General features: G+C 36.9%; 2 protein-coding genes across 3 annotated transcripts; one reads left to right on the plus strand and one right to left on the minus strand.

The window, feature by feature from the left end:
• Positions 1-2,434: 2,434 nt before the first annotated feature.
• Positions 2,435-12,760, minus strand: klhl7 (kelch-like family member 7). The gene is made up of 12 exons (XM_030148193.1): positions 12,515-12,760; positions 11,966-12,068; positions 11,474-11,567; positions 11,174-11,298; positions 9,941-10,116; positions 8,462-8,636; positions 7,680-7,822; positions 7,326-7,566; positions 6,835-7,036; positions 4,307-4,404; positions 3,958-4,141; positions 2,435-3,119 (listed from the first exon to the last, which is right to left on the minus strand). The coding sequence occupies exons 1-12, from the start codon at positions 12,641-12,643 to the stop codon at positions 2,945-2,947; spliced, it is 1,845 nt and encodes a 614-aa protein (XP_030004053.1). The 5' UTR covers positions 12,644-12,760; the 3' UTR covers positions 2,435-2,944.
• A 1,894-nt stretch (positions 12,761-14,654) lies between these two features.
• On the plus strand, positions 14,655-17,701 carry LOC115428747 (uncharacterized). Of its 2 annotated transcripts, none has more exons than XM_030147958.1 (4): positions 14,655-14,750; positions 16,126-16,204; positions 16,799-17,023; positions 17,121-17,701. In XM_030147958.1, exons 1-4 carry the CDS (start codon positions 14,697-14,699, stop codon positions 17,519-17,521), a joined length of 759 nt encoding a protein of 252 aa, XP_030003818.1. In that variant the 5' UTR covers positions 14,655-14,696; the 3' UTR covers positions 17,522-17,701. The 2 variants fall into 2 exon arrangements, with proteins under 2 accessions (XP_030003818.1, XP_030003819.1); XM_030147959.1 differs by having other exon boundaries at positions 16,126-16,201; positions 16,802-17,023.
• The last annotated feature ends 4,481 nt before the right edge of the window (positions 17,702-22,182 follow it).

A 22,182-nucleotide genomic window follows, 5' to 3' on the forward strand; every position in this document is an offset into this window, starting at 1 on the left:
CTCAAACACGTACATGTACATCACAGGTGTCAAACATGCAACCCGGGGGCCAAAACCGGCCCGCCAAAGGTTTCAGTTCGGCCCGCGGGATGAATTTGCAAAGTGCCAAAATTACCCTGAAGATATTAACAGTCAAGGGCATCAAACTCGAAAATAATAGCATAATAACCCATAAATTTTCTTCTTGGTTTTAGTGTGAAAAAAAAATAATATGACATTATGCCTATACATAATGGCAACACCAATTTTATGTCTTTGATTTATTGCAAAGAACATTAAATTCTGATATCCTTTAACAATAAAATGTCAATAAACAGAACAAATATGAACAACCTGGAATAGCTAAAGGAAAATGAGTGCAATTTTAACAATATTCTGCCTGTTTCGTGTCTTTGTAGATCTGATCTGTAATGCACATGTTGAAATCATAAGTTGAGGCATAATATTGATAAAGTCTTGTTTATTTTTCTTCAGAAATTTCAGTTTTTTTAGATTATTCACATCTTTTTTGTTTTGGATAGTTTGTAAAATGTAAAAATTTTCATAATTTGTTATTTTTTTGCACTGAAAAATTTAGAGTTGCTGTTATTTATAGGCTATTTTGGTATTATTTTACCGGTTCCAGCCCACTGGAGATCAAATTGGGCTAAATATGGCCCCTGAACCAAAATGAGTTTGACACCCCTGATGTACATGGTGTCACATAATGTAGGATTATGTAGGATGATAAATGTTTGGACTATGAAACCTCAAATGTCCATGAAAAATTCACGGAGGCTGTGCGTTCACAGTGCATGCGCCCATCGCCTGGGCACCTCATCTCTGTGTTGCAGTGAAGACACTGACCCAGCGCTGCACAGACCAGACCCTTAAATACTGGGTCTACTGATGAAACAGGAGCCCAGCAGGTGAATGATGTGTCTGATTACTGAGGAGGGGGTCCGTGGACACGCCAAAGTGGACCGGACCTCCGCCTCTACCTCCGCTTCCACTGCGTGCATCAGGTGAGAGGAGGGGAGTGTCAGAGCTCAGGCAGGGGGAAGTGGGTGGGGCTTTGGAGGGAGGTGGGTTGTTCATGTTCAAACTTTTACTAAGTGCTGTGAGAAATGCCACATCGGTAGGTATAGCTTTAAATGATCATGTTGTTGTATTCAGCCTGTTTATCTACACCAGTGTTAAATCAATCATTAACCTGCTGATATCTGTTTACCAGTCACCATGTTTTATCATCTGACGACCACACAGTTGTATGGCAGCTAATGTCATCTGACCTATGAATTCTTATGTCATTTATTGCAGAGGCCTTAATAGCCATCATGAGTTTGGTGCACTTCTGTTTTATATTCAAATTACTATATTAAATATATAAATCAATCTCAATTGTTTTCCTTTTTATATTCTCAATGGTATTGGAATTCTGTCTACATGTCTGCACCTGTAAATCAAAGTCCACTGCATGCTAACTTCAATATGACACGATAGGTCTCTACCATAACTCAGACTGGAGAATTCTTTACTATTGGGGGATAAAGGATTTATGGACATTTTTTGGATTTTCTTTGGAATTCAGTCAGCTATCATTCTGGAAATCACACATGCTGCATAAAAATATTCAGCATTGTTTAATTTCCTCTTGATTTGGAAAACAATCCAGATTTAATTTGTAAATCACCCATGTATGATGCGTTTTCCAGATTTTTAAACACAAAAACTTAAGATTTGAGATTTAGACAAGCTCTACGTTATTTTTTGTCATATAAAACCTGCTTGGCACTGAAGTGACATCCAGTCCTCCCCAAGTAACAATGTTGCTTTGAATCTACAGGGTGGGGAAGCAAAATTTACAATGAACATTTAGTTGTTTTTTCTCAGCAGGCACTACGTCAATTGTTTTGAAACCAAACATATATTGATGTCATAATCATACCTAACACTATTATCCATACCTTTTCAGAAACTTTTGCCCATATGAGTAATCAGGAAAGCAAACGTCAAAGAGTGTGTGATTTGCTGAATGCACTCGTCACACCAAAGGAGATTTCAAAAATAGTTGGAGTGTCCATAAAGACTGTTTATAATGGAAAGAAGAGAATGAATATGAGCAAAACTATTACGAGAAAGTCTGGAAGATACTATTAAAGAACAATGGGAGAAGTTGTCACCTGAATATTTGAGGAACAATTGCGCAAGTTTCAGGAAGCGTGTGAAGGCAGTTATTGAGAAAGAAGGAGGACACAGAATAAAAACATTTTCTATTGTGTAAATTTTCTTGTGGCAAATAAATTCTCATGACTCTCAATAAACTAATTGGTCATACACTGTCTTTCAATCCCTGCCTCAAAATATTGTAAATTTTGCTTCCCCACCCTGTATTCATAACTTAGTGGAATTATTCAGTGCGGTGGGTATGATCAAATATAAATGTATAAACATATCACAGAGAACAAATGTTTATTCATCCTCTAAAAACATATTATGCATTACAGAAGCACTTCTCTTATAAACAACATGACAGATTCAACTAATAAAATGTGCATATTTTACATGCTGTAACAGTACACAACTAACAAATTACAAAAACAAAAATAATCACAGTTCTGGAAAAATAGTGATCAAGGAGTTAAATAATGCTTCAGATTTTTAAAAATGTATTTCAGATTGTCACTTAATGCCCCTCCACTCCCACAGTAAAACATAGGAGGCAACAGTAATGCACCTGAACACTGGAAGTCACTTGTTAAAAAAAGGAGAAATTCTTTGCAGATCTACAATAGAAACAGTTCTATAAGGTAATGAAAACAAAGATATTTTGTTTTGTCTATACATTCATGAAAACAATTACGAATATTATATACCATTTCTGTAATTATGTCCTCCTACACATAAGAGGGTATTTGGCACAGTTGAAGTTACAACTGAATTTAGACAAAGTCCTCCTCGTGTCCTACGAGGACGCTGATGGTGAGGCAGCTGAGGCAGATGAAGAGGCCACGGGTGCAGGGTGTGTCTGAGAGTCGATGAGGTCCATATCCTCATCCTCGTTGACTCCACACGTGTCGACCACACAGATAAGGCAGCTGGTGACAGGAAATGCTCGCACTTTGCTGCAAGTGACCCACCTGAATACACACAAGAAAGAATCATTTTAGAAGTAAAATGAAACACTGAATGTAAAAGCGTATCTGAATAAAAGAACCACAAAAAACAATGAACTTTTTCTATCATTAAAAGGCTAAATATGGTATGTTTCAGATCCATAGACTCATAAAATAATAATCCTTTTCAGGTGTGTGAGGGTGTATTTACCTGTAGAGACACTGCATATATTTTTCTGTTTTCCTCTTGTTTTTTTCTGTTTTGCAGCATTTCTGGGTGTGGACCTAGCAGTGAGGTTGTACCTCTAGCCAGCTAAAGGAACCCTATAATTATGGATTAACTCTGGTTGCAGTTGCTAAGTGTGCTTGCACATGCTACATGACCAGATTCAGAGCAATGCACACACAGTAGCAGTTAAGACTCTTGGCTTGTTTCACACACATATCTCACCCGCAGCAGTCAGTTGCATGAAGATGAGGGTGTATATATTTGTGTTTTAGAGCCTTTAGATCCACTATTCAAGATTCAAGCGTCTTTATTGTCATGTGTACACATAACAAAATTTAGGCGGGTAGATAAATATAGATAAAAGATAAAATATCAACACACTATAATACAATATACAGTGGTAAAAACAGTATAAACAGCAGGTAAGTAGCAGCAGAGGACTGAAATAATCTATGAAATAATCAGAAAATAATCATAAAACTATGAAATAATCTGAAAATGTTTTACTCATTTCTCTCACTCTCCTCATTCACTTAATCACTTAGCTGAATTTTCATCAACTTGTCTACAAATGTTATTAATTTAAATTATTTTTTTCATTAATTTCATTAATTTTCCCTTAAATACACTAACCTGTCAGTATCGGTGTGATACTCCAAGACGTGACCGAGACGCCCCACTCCTTGAAACCCTGCCAGCACATAGATGACCTCACCCACAGCTGCACATTTCACAGTTACACCTCGCCACGGCATGGGTGAGGCAGCCCGCCACTCATTAGTGGCAATGTCATAGTACTCCACTGAGTCCAGTCCACCTGGGATAAGTGCACAGTACTGAGTTTTTATATATCTCCATTCTGAAACAACAGCACAATGACTGCCAATATATTCTTACTATCACCAAGCCCTACAGCTATTACAGTGAATATTATTGTCACATTTTGAGTCCATCTTTACTAATGTTATCTAAACATTATTACCCAGTGCCCCCTGCCCTCCAACAGCGTAGATCCTGTTATTGACCACCACCAGCCCATGGTTCTTCCTGGCTTCTCTCATCCCACACAGCTCCCTCCATCTAAAGACAAAAACACATTCAGAAGATACAATAAGAACCCACATACTTCAATAAAGCACAGTATTAATTGTGGAGAAAGGTCTTGCTGAACCCTTGAATCGGGGGAAAAAACCTCGTCTGTCCGCCTGTCTATCTAACTTAGTTATTCTGCATTTCTTTGACCCAGTCGAATTTCTCTGGGGTGGAACTAATATAAGGATTTAACAACAGTTCCATTGCAAAGAGTATCAGAGGTGGAACATTTGAACATGAAGAGGTGAGCTCTGACATTAAGAACCAAACAGGCTTGGCTTATTGCACGACCCAAACCTTTGTCAAAATTTAGGAGACAGTTCAATTAATTCAGCTGGCAAATAAACTGGCACAGATGCAGCATTTTACATCAGTATTGAGAAAACTATAGCTGAGATAGTTGCCGATAACTAACAATTGATTTTTGAACTGGAATTATTGACTTTGTGGAAAAATTATTCTTTTTATTGTTAATCTGATGCAGATTTACTAATTAAATGCTTTGACTATGATGCTGTGTTGGTTGTATGGAGCATTTAATGATGTCACCAGTATGTCCCACTGAGGATGTCAGCTGAACAGGCACTCCTTGAATCTGTTACAAGCTGCATTTGTGTTCACACTGCTCAAACAGTTTGGAAAAATACATCCCAGACCATCTCCAAATGTATCCCAGGAACTAGATTTCAATGCATCCTCATTGCCTCTGAGTGATGTGATCTTAACACATCCTGAGTGAGTTCACACTTGGCATGACAGCTGCCCACTTGTGAACGAATCACTCAGGATACATTAATTTCACGTGTGAACAGGGCCAAAGAAAACACACGAGCTCATTGAGTAAGATGTACAAGGATAAGAAAAGATAAGATGATAAGATAAGATAAGAAAAGAAAAGATAAGATAAATCCCATTTCACAGTTAACAACAGCAGCCTACAACAAGTGCAGAGAAAAAGACAGGTAGAAAAAAATATAAATGAGTGAAAATTTAAATGTAAAGAGAAAAATAAGACATTTTGTTTTGATATAAATATAGAATTAGAATTTAAATCAAATATAATTTACACAGGGTGCTTGCTCTTTATCCAAATAAAAATTCCAAACTTTTTTCAAACAGCTATTTTTTCCCCCAGACCTTGACTTTATGTACTTTTATACTTGTGTGCCCACTTTTGAGGTTGAGATTGTACCTGTTGTGTGCAGTAGAAAAGGTCATTTTAATAAATGTATGAATTAGTAATGAATGCATAATTCACAGTAAATTATAATTTACTGACAGAAACCTTTTCAAAACATATGAAAATCATAAAAGTGCATGGATATCACACAAACAAGTTTCACTAGAATCATTCCAGTACTGACCAGTTAGTGAAATCATATCTAATTTTTATATGCTTTCCTCATGTATTTCTTATTTTACAAGATTATGTGCCTTTGAGCATTCTCTAAAGTCAACTATGAGAGAAACTTTTTTCCATACTTTATCAAGACTAGCGGCATTGTACCCCTGGTGCCATTGTACGATACGTGATACGCAGTACGTGGTGCAACAGCGGCATTGCACCCGTATGCCCTCCCGTGCTGCAACATCGGGACATCGATCGGACACACGCGCCAGACACAGAAACGTCCGTTATAGTAGGACATACAATATTCCAGACTTTTCAAGGTCTGCAAAACAGAGTTTCAAAATTCCATACTTTTTAAGACTTTCCAGACCTGCGAAAGCACCCTGTTTACATATGTACATAGTGGTTGCACATGCACATGGTGTGATATGGGGGGGGGGGGGGGGGTTTACTCAGGACTGTTGTATAGTCTGATGGCTGTGGGGAGGTATGACCTGTGGTATCACTCCTTCCTTCTTACACTGAGGATGTTAAAGTCTAATGCTGAAGGAGCTACTCAGGGCTTCTACAGTAACATAACAAGAAACATGGAGTATGGCTACATTCAGACAGCAGGTCTTAATGCACAACAATTCGGATTTTTTGGTGTGCTTGTTCATATTACATATTAAATGTGACTTCTATCAGTTTTGATTATGAACTGAATGTGACCCTGAAGTGACTCGCATGTGCAAAAGAGGTCCTGATGTAATACGTGACCACGCAGGCAAGCACTGTGTTTATGGAAGTAATACTCCTGGGACTTGGAATTGTGAAGTTTGTCCCATTTCAATGGCGTAAAGGTCAGATAAATGTGACCTGGCCAATCAGACTGAAGTCACATTGCAAAATATTGGATACATATCGGATTTAGGACCACATATGAAAGTGGCCTGGGTCGGATTTGAAAAAAAATCAGATTTGTGCTATTCAAACTACACAGATGGGCAAAAAAATTGGATTTGGGCCACATTTGCCTGCAGTCTGAACATAGCCTGTGAGTTCTAGTGTGCATTTATGTGACTCACTGTTGTGTGCTGGGGTCGTAGACCTCACAGTTGTTGAGGACCCTGCCAGAGACATTGTTGCCCACCGTTCCTCCGCAGACATAAATAAGCCCGTTGGCCTCCACTGATCCGTGGCTGCAGCGGGCCATCAGCATGCTGTTTTTCACCTGCCATGACTCTGTCCTTGTGTCGTAGCACTCGAAAAGGTCCAGAGCTGAGCTGCCTGCAGACACACAGCATGACTAAATGTTTGGAAATGTAGCTTTTCTGCACATGTTTCATAACAAATAAAAGTAATCGATAAAAATAATCACAATTCTTCTTGTACTTTCTGCTTTTTATTCATCATCTGGACATTTTCCCAGTATGTTAGAGTAGATTTTCTTTCTCTGTGTCTGTCTTTTCTTTTATGAATGAAATAAAATAAATAACTAAACTAAACTAAATCCCCACCAGTTACATAATCCTCCTAATCCCAGGTTTTGAACCCTGCTCTCCTTCCCTGTGCTCACCGACTTCCGACCCCCCAGACGTGTAGATCTTTCCCTGAGCAGCACAGGCAGCCAGACTATCACGAGGCGTCGGTGGACCCAGCTTTGAGTACCAGCTGTCTTTCAGGACATTGTAGCAGTCCATTCGCTTGATGGGGAAGAGTTGTGAGCCACCCAGGATGTAGACCACATTGTCCCAGAAGACAGCTGTTGCATCCCGGCGCTTCTCAAAGGGGCAGCGGATATCTGTCCAGCTGGAGTCCTGGAGGAAAGATCAAACTTAACCAGTGCCAAATGACATTAAAGTAGACCACAGTTTATGAATCCATTCCTTTATGGTCTTCACTGACTTCACTGCCCTAGTGGGTTAGGTACCTTGGGGTTGAAGTAGCGGCAGGACAGTGGCTGTGAGCCTCCAAACAGAGCGATGCGATAATCATGTTTCTTGCGTCGTGGTCGACTGCTTTCTCCCAAGTCCTCACGGTCCTCGAGGGACAGCAGATGATAACGCATTCCACCTGTGGCAAATCATAGGCTTTTGTAGGTGTTCATGTATCTAAATGAATATAGATAAGACACTTCTGGAATGATTGAGTTTAGATCAAATTTATTTTTTTGAAGCAGGCTGCAAATTTAGCATAGTTTTATTGGTGCGGAAAAAAAAACAAAAAAATAGGACCAATGTCTCTGTATGACACCGGCATGTTTTATCAAGAATCAATAGCAAGTTGAATTTGTGAGGTTGTCAGGTTCTGCTGCTATGTTAGAGTCCTGTGGTGTGGATACAGGGGATCAACCTCCCAATAGAAGCGGGTGGTACTTTCACTGGAGGAGAACTCAGTAAATTAAATGGAAATCCATATATGACTTCCTATCAGTGCTCAATAGTAACTATACTGATATCCATGTTATAAGCCATCAAAATATAGCCCATTGTAAGTAAAGCCAAATTTGTAATATTTCAAAAATTCACCAAAAATTCAAAGATCTAAAATTTTCAGATCTATGAAAAAAACTTTGCAGACATTGTCCCTTGGAAGATACATATAAAATTTGAAACAAATCCAACCACTAGTTTTGAAGATGATGACAGACACAGCGCCTTCAAAATATCTCATGGCCTATTGGCCAGTCAGCTACAAAGAGTTTCTACTCACTGATGACCATCTTGAGGCACTGTGGGTTGTCCTGGATGAGGGGCTCAGCCTGCACAGTCTTGGACAGGAAGGTTTTGGAGACCAAGGGGAAGCGAACACACCCCAGCACCTCCACCATGTACTGCTGTCTGTTACACACATCGTACTTCAGCCAGCGCACTGCAGCATCATATATCTAAACACAAAACAAACCCACATATATGGAAGTTTTGTTCTCTGATTGTTGGGTAACAATAATTTCACAACAGCAACAATGATATTAGTCTATGTACTATTCAATTGTGTTAAAAGTTTAGATTATTTTTCATTTTTGTGCATTCACTGTATGGTAACATTTACATGGCGACTTTTTGCTTGCATGAAATACAATGTATGCTTGACTGAATATATGTATGACACAGTGCCAGCCTGTGTCATGTTACACTGAGTGGTGCACAGGCATATGCATTACCTGTGTCATCATTCTATACATTAAAACACCAACTAGTGGGAATATGGAATGGGAAATAGGTGTATAGATGCTAACTATTTTAATGAGCATAGCTTTAGTAAGTTTAGGCCTCAGAAGACGTAGCTCATACTCTAGTGCAGTGTTTTTCAACCTTGGGGTGAAGACCCCACATGGGGTCGCCTGGAATTCAAATGGGGTCATCTGAAATTTCTCATAATTGATAAAAATAAAAATACTAAAACAATATATGGTGAGTTGAGAGAGACAATCCCAATACATAAAAGACATGACAAACTCTTAAGCTGAAACTGAAGCACTGTGGTACTGTTTATCTTTCAAATGTTCATTGCGGCCAGTTTAAGATGCTGCAGCTCTTTCATAATTCATACTTGGAGAAATGTAAAGTAACTAATTGTAAATCCAAGCTGGACTGACTGTACATATCCTGACCAAGGAAAACCAAATTCTCACTTTGTGCAGTAATCTACACCTGGCTTTTCTGCCTCTGTCCAGAATAATATACATTATATAGACTAAATGCCATTTAAAATTAACATTTATTTGCAACATAGTATAGCAAACTATTACATGATCAGAAACAAATTAATTTTAGCAAAAACATGTCTCCGTTTTGAATGTCTGGGGTTGCCAGAAATTTGTGATGTTAAAATGGGGTCATGAGACAAAAAAGGTTGGGAACCACTGCCCTAGTGGTTACTAGCAGGAAAAGTGTTTAAGTTGAATGATTTATGTCCTTATTTGTGATTTACATTCACATTTAAACATAAATTCACACAATACATACCAATAGTCTTTTTTCCAGCTAAACCATTTATCAGTATTTCCAACAGCTCAGTGTGCTTAACCCATACTTCTGTGTAAACAACTAAAACAATTTTTTTGGCAAATGCCTTTTATTTGAGTGTTGTGCTGCTAGGACACAGGGGACTAATTCCTCTTAAATTATTTAAATTACACAAGAAGTCCAAAACATTATCACAGATCATTGTATAGATATACTAGATTACCTGGGCCTCAGCACGGACTGTGAGTTTGTCCTGGTGCAGCAGATGTGTGAGCTGTTGCACATCCAGTTGTAGGAACTCGTCTAGTTTGTAGACCTCAGTAAAGTGGAGCTGGGAAAAGTCCTCAGCTGCTGCCTTCAGCTCTGGACAGTCCATACAGTCTGCTAAAGATGAAATACCTGCAGATGGACAGGACAAGGATTTAGTGATTAAAATGTACATACACTACAAACAAAGAGTTAAAGGTGCTGGAGACTTTTGTGACCAATTTTTCATCAAATGTGTAAAACCTCAGTCATAGCCTAAGTATCATGAATCTGTTAGTCTTTCTGTGATTACTCACCTGAATCTCTTGCATTACGATGAACAATTTTGAAGTGTCATCCACCATAAACAAACCATGTGTTTACAAACGAGCCAGGAGGTAATTAGGGCATCTTCGGAATTTTGTTGCGACGTGCATTGTGGGAAGCGAAGGCTGACACAGCCATCTTACAGCGGCAACAACTCCCTTCCTTCTATGCATATTCCTCCATCTGTTTCCGCGTGTTTGTTTCATCCATATAATATCATATGGTCGCGCTGCCACTGCTGCTGTCAGGCGGCTGCGCGAACCTCTGTTTCCCACAATGCACGTCACAACAAAATTCCAAAGAGGCCCAAGTGACCTCCTGGCTCTGTTTGTAAACACATGGTTTGTTTATGGTGGATGACACTTCAAAATTGTTCACCGTAATGCAAGAGATTCAGGTGAGTAATGACAGAAAGACTTACAGATTCGTGATACTTAGACTATGACTGAGGTTTGACAGATGTGATGAAAAATTGGTCAGAAATGTCTCCAGCACCTTTAAGGATAACTATTTTTTTTTTGGTCATTTTTGCCATTTGTAAATAAAACTATGTCTGGTCATTAAAAAAATGTTTCAATTCAGTTCACACACAAAAAAGTAAAAAGCGCTGTGCAAGAATCTCAACTGAAAAAAATTGCCCAAAAATTTAAAAAATCCTTAATTTTTTTGTTTGTAGTGTTCATCATGATATTTACACCATACCAAACTATTACCTAAACAGCTACAACAAGCAGCACTGTAAAGTTTGTCTTCCCAATGATTGACCAGTTTATCATTTTATCATTATTAATGCATTACTGATAGTTGTGACTCGATAAATGGAGCATCAAACAGCTCAGTAAAAAGTACCGTTAACTCAAATGTGTTTTAAAGCTGTTCTCACCCAGGCAATTTGTAGCATCAATCTGTCCTTTGAGGAACTCCACACACATCTTCTTCACTGGCTCAATCTGGTACTGGTTGGCAGCATCAAGCAAAGACTGGACATTACTGCTGTTCACTGAGATCCTTTAACAAATACACACATACACATACTTTACCATTAATGATGACAGTGGGGCTGGTACTGGAGCCCACAGCTGTATGTACAATCCATGTAGAGTTGTACATCTCAAAATGACTTGTATGTTGTACTGCTATGTTCTAGTTTTGGCCAGTATTTTTTTTTTTTTTTTTTTTTTACCGTGCTGTGTAGATAAATTCAATCAATAGCTCAACGATCTCAGGCTCGGCACACCTGAGCTCCACCTCATGGGACATGGACTCTATCATTCTGGCTGCAAGTGAGAGCAAAAGAAATGATCGGTCAAAGCGTCACTGACATCTTAATGACGTAAAAGATGCACGGCTTTATCACAAAATCATCATGGTTTGTAATTCAGCACAAATAAATGATCATAATAATACCTATATATGCAGAAAAATAAATGTCCAAGAAAAGTACAGGACCTGAAACATCTACAGAAGTATAATCATGAAGAATTTCTACACAGCTCTGCACATCTGTTCCCTGGATGTGATCAGTCTTCTAAACTTCATAAATATGGGCTTATTTACATATTACTCAATCTTTTGTATTTCTAGGGACGCAGCAGCACAGGTCATTACCCCACAGCACAAAATAAGTGTACTGCAGTCTATTACACTCAGGTATGTTGAACCAGTGCTCACTTACTGGTGAACATGAGGCTGAAGAAGTGACTGGCAGCAGCTAGGACGACTCTGTGTGCAGGAAAGTGCTTCCCCTGAACCACCAGGGTCACATCACAGAGGGTACCCTGCATAAACCACACAGTGGGTCAGGTGTTAGGACAGGTTTCATCACATACATTTGCATAGTTATCCCACAACTGGGGCTGTCTCCTAATACTTTTGTAGAATTCATATAATCCTCTCCAATCACAGGTGGATAAATCTAACATACATGTATTTTCACCCATATTTCCACATCATTTACAGTGTCAGTTGAATGCATGTGTGTATTTTACTATTTAGAAAGGTTTAAATGCAAACAAATGTGTGATATTTGATGTGTTTTAATCTTCAAGGTCGATAAATGGCTCCTCCCTTTCATTAGATGAACTGCATGTGAATGAATGAACTATTATTAGGTAGATACTACACCAGTGGTATAAAATGAACAGAAAAGGACACAATTATCTGTCAGTTTGTATGATAATGTAGTGCCAGCTCCACCCACTCATTGTCCAAGCCCCTCACTCACCTGTTTCCTCAGGTTGTTCATGACCCCCATGATGCTGGACAGCTGTCTGTACTCCTCTTTTGACACACATTTCCTCTCGCTTTTCTTCTTGGAGCTGGACGCTTTCTCTGGTGAGGCCATCCCAGTCATGCCGGGCTTATTATTGTTATTATTGTTACCTGTTCAGTTCCACCGGGTCACTTACTCCAGCCTCTTTGTTTCGACGAGGGTCTTTTTTTTTTTCTTCTTCTACAACTAAAATCTGCTTCTTTTTCTTCTTCTCTGCTTCAGTAGTGTAGTGGCGCCATCAGCCCGCTGTCGCCCTCTGATGACACATCGAACAAATTACACATTTACCTTGTTTACTCACTGACACTTTCTTTTACAGTTTGTAAACGCTGAGATTAGGATTTTGGAAATTAAGAGTTGTGTTTGGAGCTGAATTATTAAACAAAATAGCAGAATATTATTCCAGTCGTTTTTTGGTATTAACTACCACATACCTGCAGGAGGCGAACACAACACAGTTTACCTACACCTATGGGTTAAACTAAGAGTTACAATGAAAAACAAAAAAAGAGAAATTATGTACAACACTTTACAATTTATCCACAGATGCAGATTTATGTAGTACGACGGCATATTAGGGCCACATAAGAAAATAAAAACGCTTGTCATTATGAAAATAAAGTCGTTATTTAACGAGAATTCTCATTAAATAATGATTTTATTCTCGTTAATGAAGGTTTTTATTCTCGTTAAATAATGAGTGTTTTAAAACTACTTTATTCTCATTAAATAACGACTTTATTCTCGTTAAATAGTGATTTTTTTTTTTTAACTACAACTTTATTCTCGTTAAATAATGACTTTATTCTCGTTAAGTAGTGATTTTTTTTTAAAACTACGACTTTATTCTCCTTAAATAACGACTTTATTCTCGTTATAGTGATTTTTTTTTAAACTAAGACTTTATTCTCGTTAAATAATGACTTTATTCTCGTTATAGTGATTTTTTTTTTAAACTAAGACTTTATTCTCGTTAAATAATGACTTTATTGTCGTTAAATAATGAGGGTTTTTTTTAACTACGACTTCATTCTCGTTAATTTATTCTTGTTAAATAATGATTTTTTTAAAAACTACTTTATTCTCGTTATAGTGTTTTTTTTTTTTAAACTACTGCATTATTCTCGTTAAATAATGAGGTTTTTTTTAAACTACGACTTTATTCTCGTTAAATAACGACTTTATTCTCGTTATAGTGATTTTTTTTTTAACTACGACTTTATTCTCGTTAAATAATGAGTTTTGTTGGGTTTTTTGTTTGTTTTGTTTTTTTTTAACTACGACTTTATTCTCGTTACAGTGATTTTTTTTAAACTACGACATTATTCTCGTTACAGTGATTTTTTTTAAACTACGACATTATTCTCGTTAAATAATGAGGTTTTTTTTTTTTAACTACGACTTTATTCTCGTTAAATAACGACTTTATTCTCGTTATAGTGAATTTTTTTAACTAAGACTTTACTCTCGTTAAATAATGAGTTTTTTTTTTATTTTTTTATTTTATTTTGTTTTGTTTTTTTTAACTACGACTTTATTCTCATAGTGACCCTAACACGCCGTCGTAATGAAGAACCACCCACCGTTCTTAGGTTACATAAATGAAATGACAAACTTAAAAAACAAACAAACACTGAAATATGTAAAACCCAAACAAGCCATGACTGTTTGTGAAAATTTGAATGTATTGATACCCGATTAGACCGCTGACTTTATTTTTTGTTATTTATTTAATTTTATTATTATTATTATTATTATTATTATTATTATTATTATTATTATTATTATTATTATGTACAATGTTCTTTACAAATACTGTTCAGCATAACTTTGATGTTGTTGTTGTTGTCTGGGAAAAAAAAAAAAAAAGAAAAGCGTTTCTCTATGGAATTCTGTCGAATGTATGTCCAGATTTTGATCGATAAAGTTGAGGGGGAAAAAAAACAAACCCTGCACCTGTGGGCGCACCTGTCTGCCAGGTTGTTATCAGTAATGTTCACACATGACCAGGAAGTTTTTCTATTATTATTATTCAATAGTCGCATGACTCTGACGTCATGTGGAATGCGGACTGTAGACACATTGTCATAAATTACTGACCTGAAAAGCAAGTGAGACAGAGGAACTGCACAAAATGATTCGTTTTCTCTGCTGTTGTTGCATCTCCAGTGAAAACTCCGGGAATGAGGTATGCGTTTGGTTTTTACTCAGCCGTGCACACTACATACTGACACTAAAAAAAAGTTTGTCAGGAATTTATTCGCATAGTTTTACACATTGTTCCATTTGTATTGGTTTAACTAAGCCGCAGGTAATGGAGGAAGTGGATGGTGAAGTTAAGTGGACTAAACCCACTGTGCATAAAGTTGTGAAGTAACGACTGTATTTTTTATAGAGCCTTAATAGAATATAATGCATAATATCCTACATTTATTTATTGTTATAAGGGAAGCTATACCTCTTAAAACAAAGCAAAAATGTCAGATATTGAGTTTATAACTGAATCATTACATAGGTCTGTGTTAGGATGGATCTACTACAAGCAATGGTGGCAGTGAAAATATAATAATTTGACCATAACTGAATTGTTTTATTCTTCTACTCTACTACATCTCTTATCTTATTTTTTAGACAAATATTCTCATTATGTTCTTAATACCAGTACTTTTAAGACCCGCACAGTTTTGTTGTATTTGAACACTGGTTTTGCTCCTGTTGTGCATGAGGTAGAGTACATGATATGACAATAAATTATTTAAAAATATTTTATGGATCTTTTGTTGAATCTATTTACATAAAATGGGGTATGGGAATCCTTCATACTATGCTCCTAGACCTTTTTTTTTAATTTTGAAAAAAAAAAAAAAACTGTCAGATTGTTTTTATAATATATATACAGCTCACTAGATTGTCAGGAATTGAAAAGAGTGAAAAAACAAAACACAAACAAATGGACTAACAAAAAATAAATTAATCTGGGAGGAAAATAATGTCAGAGCCTCACCCAATATAGTCTGTGAAGACCTCTTTTGACCCTTTTTCCCAGTTTATGTAAAGTACATGTTGTAGAAATGCCACTGGACTGCATGAACAAAACCTTACAACTCTGTTTTTTTCCATAAAGACCTCAAGACGTTCTGAATGACTGCATATACGGATGTTGTTTCAATGCCAGAGTAACCCTCAAGTGCTGGAAAAGCTCTAAAAGACAATAATTCCTAAGGTTTTTCAACTCGAGACCCAAAGAAGAAATTAGGTGCCTCAAACGTACAATAAATGTACCATGAACTGCTATAGATCTTCATTTTTATTTACTTTTCAACTGTTAAAACATCTTAAAGTTTCTTTTCAAGTCACTTTTATGCTTTGTATCATTTCACCATGTTACTTTTTTTTTTCTTGAAACAGCTTTTGTGTCATTTTAGCCTTGGATGTAAAAGTATGTCCAAGATATTATTATTACAACAATAGTATAATATCATGCAAATTCTTTTTTGTTTTGCCTTGCCCCCTTTTGAACATCATGTACACTGATTTTCCTCCATAACTTGTTGTTGTTTTAGAGGCAGCCTCTCCTGCAGCCTCAACCATCTGAAGTGAATGGAGCTGAATCTGCTAGGCAGACCCGGTCACAGAATGGTACTTTATCTCTCACTTACCTCTATGCTGATAGTTTCAACCATATCACTCATAACACAAATCACCTCTCTTTTCTGCATGGTTTGTGTTGTCAGTAGTTGAACTAAATATCACTTTGGAATCATCCAAACTATGTCAGAACTGTCACAGTTTATTCTGAACCGTGGATCAACAAACGGCAACATAGTACAGATAATAACATCACATTAAAACTTTATACCTTCATAAGCCTCATAATGTAACTCACCTATAGAAAGAAAACCCAAAATCCATTCTTTTCATTTAGAGCTGTGTTCAGTGGTGAAAACAACTGTGCTTCTTGTTTTTATCACTGGATCACTTTCTTTGTGGCGACATTCATAGTCACAGACACGTCAGCTTGTGGCTGTGAAAAAATTCAGTTCAAATTTATACAGTTCAGTACAGACAGCTTTGGCATAACATCAGAACTCTGTTTTCTACTAATTTAATGATATTTGTAAGACCTTTTTGAATATTGTACAGTAGAAATACAACATACAACCCCCTCAACACAACAACCCAGCAGGTGCTTTTTTGTGTGCGAGTCTTTTGTGTTGTGCTTATTTTTTTTTCTCCCAGGTACTGGGACTGGGAGGCGGACTGGCAGGTTGGTGATGAGGCGGGTAGGTGTACCAGAGCTGGACCAGAGGTTTTTGGATGTGGCCGAGGCCTTCAACGAGCAGCAACATCGCTACGAGACCATGGTCCGACTCATATCCAACTTGCAGCAGAGATGTGGTTGTGTACACAGCGGTGCGCTGGCTTTAGCTGAATGCATGAGAAAGATCAGAGACGAACACGGTCAGTAGCAAATACACAGGCCACGGTGGCAGAGAACATGCCTGTGTTTCCTGTTTCCCTTTTTTTAATCCTGAGCTTCATCTCACTGCAATTACAGGATCCAAATACAGAGTTACCCTGAGGTTGAAGGGCTACGACTTCTTCCTCTGTGTTGTTCCAGTTGAGTCTGAAAACACCTCTGATGAGAGCGAGCCGCTTCCCTCACACCTGCAAATGGCTGTTGATGAACTGAAGAACACTTCAGAATGTGCCAAGGCCACCATCTCAAAAGGTACGAGTCTTCAAGAGCTGATTGGTTGGCTCCTCCGCAGCAAGGACCAGATGGCTGACCAAGTAAAAGCAGCAGTACAAACTTACCAGGAGCAACAGAGACTGGATGAGAACCTAAAAGAGAACATGAAGGAAGTGACGAGGGCAAAGGAGTTGTCTCTGGAATACAGAAGGCGAGCGGGGGATGTTCTCACTGAGGCTGCACAGATAGCAGGGGCTCTTCTCTAGCCGATGGACATTTTGATGGTTTTATTATAATCCACTACTGCAGACTTACATATGCACACAAGTTATATATGTTCTTTGACACTTTTTAACCCACTATTGTCTGAATATGAACATACATGAGATGATTTTACAGTATCCAAGACATGAAGATGTTCAGGGTGTCCACAAAGTCTCTTTACATTTAAAGAAAATATATTACAAAAGCAGTTGATGAGATATGTTAATCAGATTTGTTCTATGTCCTCAGTGGTTACCAAAGTTTTTAATGACATTATGGGATCATGTGCAATCCAATCATTGGTCCATTTTTCTTCAATGAGAGATCAATTACTGCAAATGTTCACCGTGACCTTTGAACTGAATATGTGTCACCACAACTGGATGACCTTCAACCAACCATCATTTTCCAGGTAGATGGTGTTACACCACATTGGGGACCACATGTTGGTGGGTTCCTATTAAATCAAACATTTCCAGACATCATGTATCAAACAAAGATATGAGACATCAACAAACTGAAGTAAAGATCACTGATACCATTGAAACCATTGATGAGGCTGTGATACAGCCAACATGGAAACAAATCCACTATCGTCTGTGCTTCATCCAACACTGGAAAAAATCTAAATCTTACCAAGATAATTTTCACTTGTTCCATTGGCAGATTATTTTTTTTGAATTAAGCAATTAAGCAAAAAAAAAAATCTTGAATTAAGCAAAAAAAATCTGCCAGTGGAACAAGTGAAAATTGTCTTGTAAGATTTCTTGAAATAAGATTTTCAAGATCTATTGTCTAAAAATAAGTTCTTATATTTCACTGAAAAGCTACTCTTTAGGTGATTATGTCTTATTTTAAGTGTGATGAGATATTTTAACGAGAAATGAGAAAAATAAACTTGGTAGGATTAGATTTTTTCTAGTGAACTAATGGTGCCCATATAGAGATTTATTATGTGAGGCAAAAAAAATACATCAGTATCTACTTTTCATTTTGTAATAATTTCCATAGATCTGTCTATTTGTTTGCTTTTGTAATAAATCAGTTAAAGTGTAAATTGGGAGACTTTATGGACACCCTGTATTACCTGTGCAGAGCTGATTTTTCTACATAAACTGTAGTTGTACTGTCAGACACTAGAGTCTCTCCTTCACTGTGGTTCTCTCCGAGGTTTCTCTTTTCCCACTGGGTTTTGGAGTTTTTTCCTTGCCGAGAAGGAGGGTCTGCGGACGGGGGATGCCTAGGACATTAATCCATTTCCTTCATCTACTGTTTACTTGACTGTTGTTTGTTCTCATATCCAACTAATTCTATAAAGCCCTGTGAGGCAACCTTGTTGTGATATAGGGCTCTACAAATAAAATTGAATTGAAGAGTCATGGCATTCTAACTTTTCAATTGCTTCAATTGCTTTTCTTCTTTTAGCCTCAGAAATAAATCTGAAATAAAGAAAAACAAAAGGCAAAAAAGGTTTTTCTACTGTTATTCACAAATCTGCACATCACACTGATTAATTGTTGCCATCATCACAGAGAGGAAAGACTTACTATTGTTATTGTCATATTGTGAAACCTGACGATTCAGTTCAACTAAATTCATTTGAGAAAACATATTGCAACGAAACATTTGATCTTAACACAAAAATTTAAGCATTAAGGATTATTTGTTTAGAGCAGTGTTTCTCAACCTTGTTTACATAGGATCTTTGCACGGGAGGGGGGGAGTGAGTGATGTATAATGTGATGTACAAAAATAATCGTTAATGCACCCCATTTGTGCCTGAGTACCCCCTTCTCAGTTTTCTCATTCTAAACGCCCCCCAGTGTGGCCCCCGGTTGAGAACCACTGGTTCAGAGCAGAAGCAACTCACGTCTTTATCATTAAGGTAACTTGGTTTAAAAAAAAAAAAATTATAGTATCACTTACATTCAGTCAATTGATCCTTTCTGAATTAAGTGAGACTAATAAATTGTACAGAGCATTGCATCATGGGTCATCGCGATTGCACATGTCTGACCATGTGGGCAGTCTTTGTCCTGAGTGGGCGTGGAAAACAACATAACATAACCATGACAACCTCCATGACACGCCCCCTTAGAACCGACCCATTAGTTCAAATATCAGTCACAGGGACTTCTACTTCTATTTTATCTACAATCTACATTTGTCTGCTAACACTAACTGTACTGTCATTTAAGTAGAATTTTACTGACGACAGAGTATTTGTACACTTTTTGTAGTAAAGATCTAAGAACTTCTTTCACAATGTCAGACACTATGAATTGTCAGTGCTCTGAATAAACACATGAAACATTTTGTGATTAATAAATACATAAACATCACATGTTTCAACAGTGTTCCAGGTTGTGTGGATTTTTTTTCTTGTTGTAACATTATTTCTCTGATTTGTGTTTATGTTTTTTCTGGCAGAAATTAAACCTAAATATTCTGATGTGAAATCAGGAAGAATCAGGAAGTGAGGGATATTAAAAGGTTTTGGAGTTATTTACTTTTGCAAAATTGTACATTATATGATTGAAAATCTTTGGTCAGCCCATACTTTAAACTCTATATATAGAGGAAGACATGGAAGCACATTTGCAATTTGCAATTGCACAATTATCTTATTTATCTATTTGTTTATATATTCTTCTTGCTACTTTTTTTCCCCCTTTCTCTTCTTCTCTTCTTCCCGTTCTATCTTTTATATCTTATTCTTGCGCTAGGAAAGTTAGTGTATTTTTAGAATGTATTGTATGTATTGAATGTATTTTATGAATTTGGATGAAGCCCTTCAATCTGAGCAGACTTTCCTATATGTGTCAGTTTTCTTCCAGTATATTATGACTTTGTAATCTAAGTGATGTTTGTTGTGTTAGTCGTTTGTCCAGGACAACAGATGGAAATTAACTTCTCTGCTAAATCTGGTGCATGCATCTTGTTCTTTGTAACTAATGCCAATACACACTGTCCTGTAACTAAATAAATAAATACAAACACAAATACAAATACATGACTTTGCAACCTGCAGCCTCCCCAGACCTCTGTTGTAGAGGATTTCACAAATGCCCTCGACTCATCCATTAATGAGATCAATGAAGACATCCTTGAAAACAGGAAAACAGCTCTAAGACAAGGGAAAATAAAGCCTAAAAAATGCCACTTGGAACCTGAGGGGTCAATCTGAGGTCCTTGAAGAGAGCCTTGAAGAAGCAGGAGGGAAGCTCTGGAGAATTCCTTTCAGCAGACAGTTCAAAAGGACAAGGAATGGAAGAAGAAATGCAGTCAGACGTATACACAGATCAAGGACAATGTACGCTGCAGAGCAGAAGTGACAAAAACACACATACACACACACACACACACACACACACACACATTATTCATTCCAACAGAGCAGATACATATGTTAAAAAAATAAATAAAGCAGAGCGACTGATTCAACTTCTCTACTGCACCAAAAGTGAGAACATACAGGATGTGAATGTGCCCAGTCTCTAAAATTAGAAAGTGGGTCACTGAAGGACATTTCTAGCGGAAAAGTGACCTGAACCTCACATCATATGAATAGAATGTGAAGATTACTGAACCATTCTAACCTCAAATCCAATAAAGAAAAAAAAAATAGACTGAAAATAACATTAACTCTCATGTGCTCGGCATGTCAGCAACAGAACTAAATGCACTATGATGAATTTTCTTTGAGGTTCTGTCTCCCTTTGTTGTCCGTTTTGTTGATTTTATGTTTGTTTGCTATTTGTTGTGATTGATATACCAAGGTATCATACTTTATAAATTTGTAATTTTACCTTAAATAAAATAAATAATAACAATAATAATAATAATAATAATAATAATAATAATAATAATAATAATAATAATAATAATAATATAACTCTTTTTATGTGTTATCATGGTGTGGGCTAAATAGTAATAATCCATATCCTCTTTGAATGTATTAAAACTTAATGAGTCTGTTTTGAAAAGTCAGAGAGTTTACATATGTGTATTAAAATGAAGGTAGGAAATTACAAATACAAATATCAGAACTGCATTTGAGTAGACTGAAGAATTCACCTTTGACTATAAACCTTGAAAGTTATCTTTTTTTTTCTTCTCAGGAGTTTATCTTTGAAACAGAGGAACTGAAGAAGGGAAAAAGAAAATAGAGGGAGCTGCAGTAGAGTAGTGAAGCACCTCAGATAGAAATATTGCACTTTTCAGTCCAGTGCATTCACTTTATAATAGTTATTTTATGATTTTACCCAACAGATATTGGAAAAAAAACTTGTGAAATACATAGTAAAGGGCTACATTTTCCCACCAGATATTTTAATGTAATTCCTTTTGCTTTTTTAGCCTTTCACTTTGGTGTTTAATTTCAGTTTACTTTTAGTTTGAATTTTTCATAGTTTTTAGTGTTGTTTCCCAACTGTAACACAAGTATTAGTAATTCTATCTATCTATCTATCTATCTATCTATCTATCTATCTATCTATCTATCTATCTATCTATCTATCTATCTATCTATCTATCTATCTATCTATCTATCTATCTATCTATCTATCTATCTATCTATCTATCTATCTATCTGTACCTGTAGTTTTACTGTCTAACACTCGGTGGCACTCAAGTAATGGAAATACACCCTCACATTTCTACT

The sequence above is a fragment of the Sphaeramia orbicularis genome, chromosome 11 (genome assembly GCF_902148855.1).
Source record: "Sphaeramia orbicularis chromosome 11, fSphaOr1.1, whole genome shotgun sequence".
NCBI classification, from domain to species: Eukaryota; Metazoa; Chordata; class Actinopteri; order Kurtiformes; family Apogonidae; genus Sphaeramia; species Sphaeramia orbicularis.

Bases quoted from the DNA above. Each gene is read 5' to 3' on its own strand.
- klhl7 (XM_030148193.1), bottom strand. From the start codon at position 12,643: ATGACTGGGATGGCCTCACCAGAGAAAGCGTCCAGCTCCAAGAAGAAA. The intron at 4,142-4,306 runs GTAATAATGTTT...CACTTATCCCAG, and splicing joins TGGAGGGCAGGGGGCACTGG to GTGGACTGGACTCAGTGGAG. The intron at 3,120-3,957 runs GTTAGTGTATTT...GTGTGTATTCAG, and splicing joins TATCACACCGATACTGACAG to GTGGGTCACTTGCAGCAAAG.
- LOC115428747 (XM_030147958.1), top strand. From the start codon at position 14,697: ATGATTCGTTTTCTCTGCTGTTGTTGCATCTCCAGTGAAAACTCCGGG. The intron at 14,751-16,125 runs GTATGCGTTTGG...TTGTTGTTTTAG, and splicing joins GTGAAAACTCCGGGAATGAG to AGGCAGCCTCTCCTGCAGCC. The intron at 16,205-16,798 runs CTTTATCTCTCA...TTTTTTTTCTCC, and splicing joins GACCCGGTCACAGAATGGTA to CAGGTACTGGGACTGGGAGG.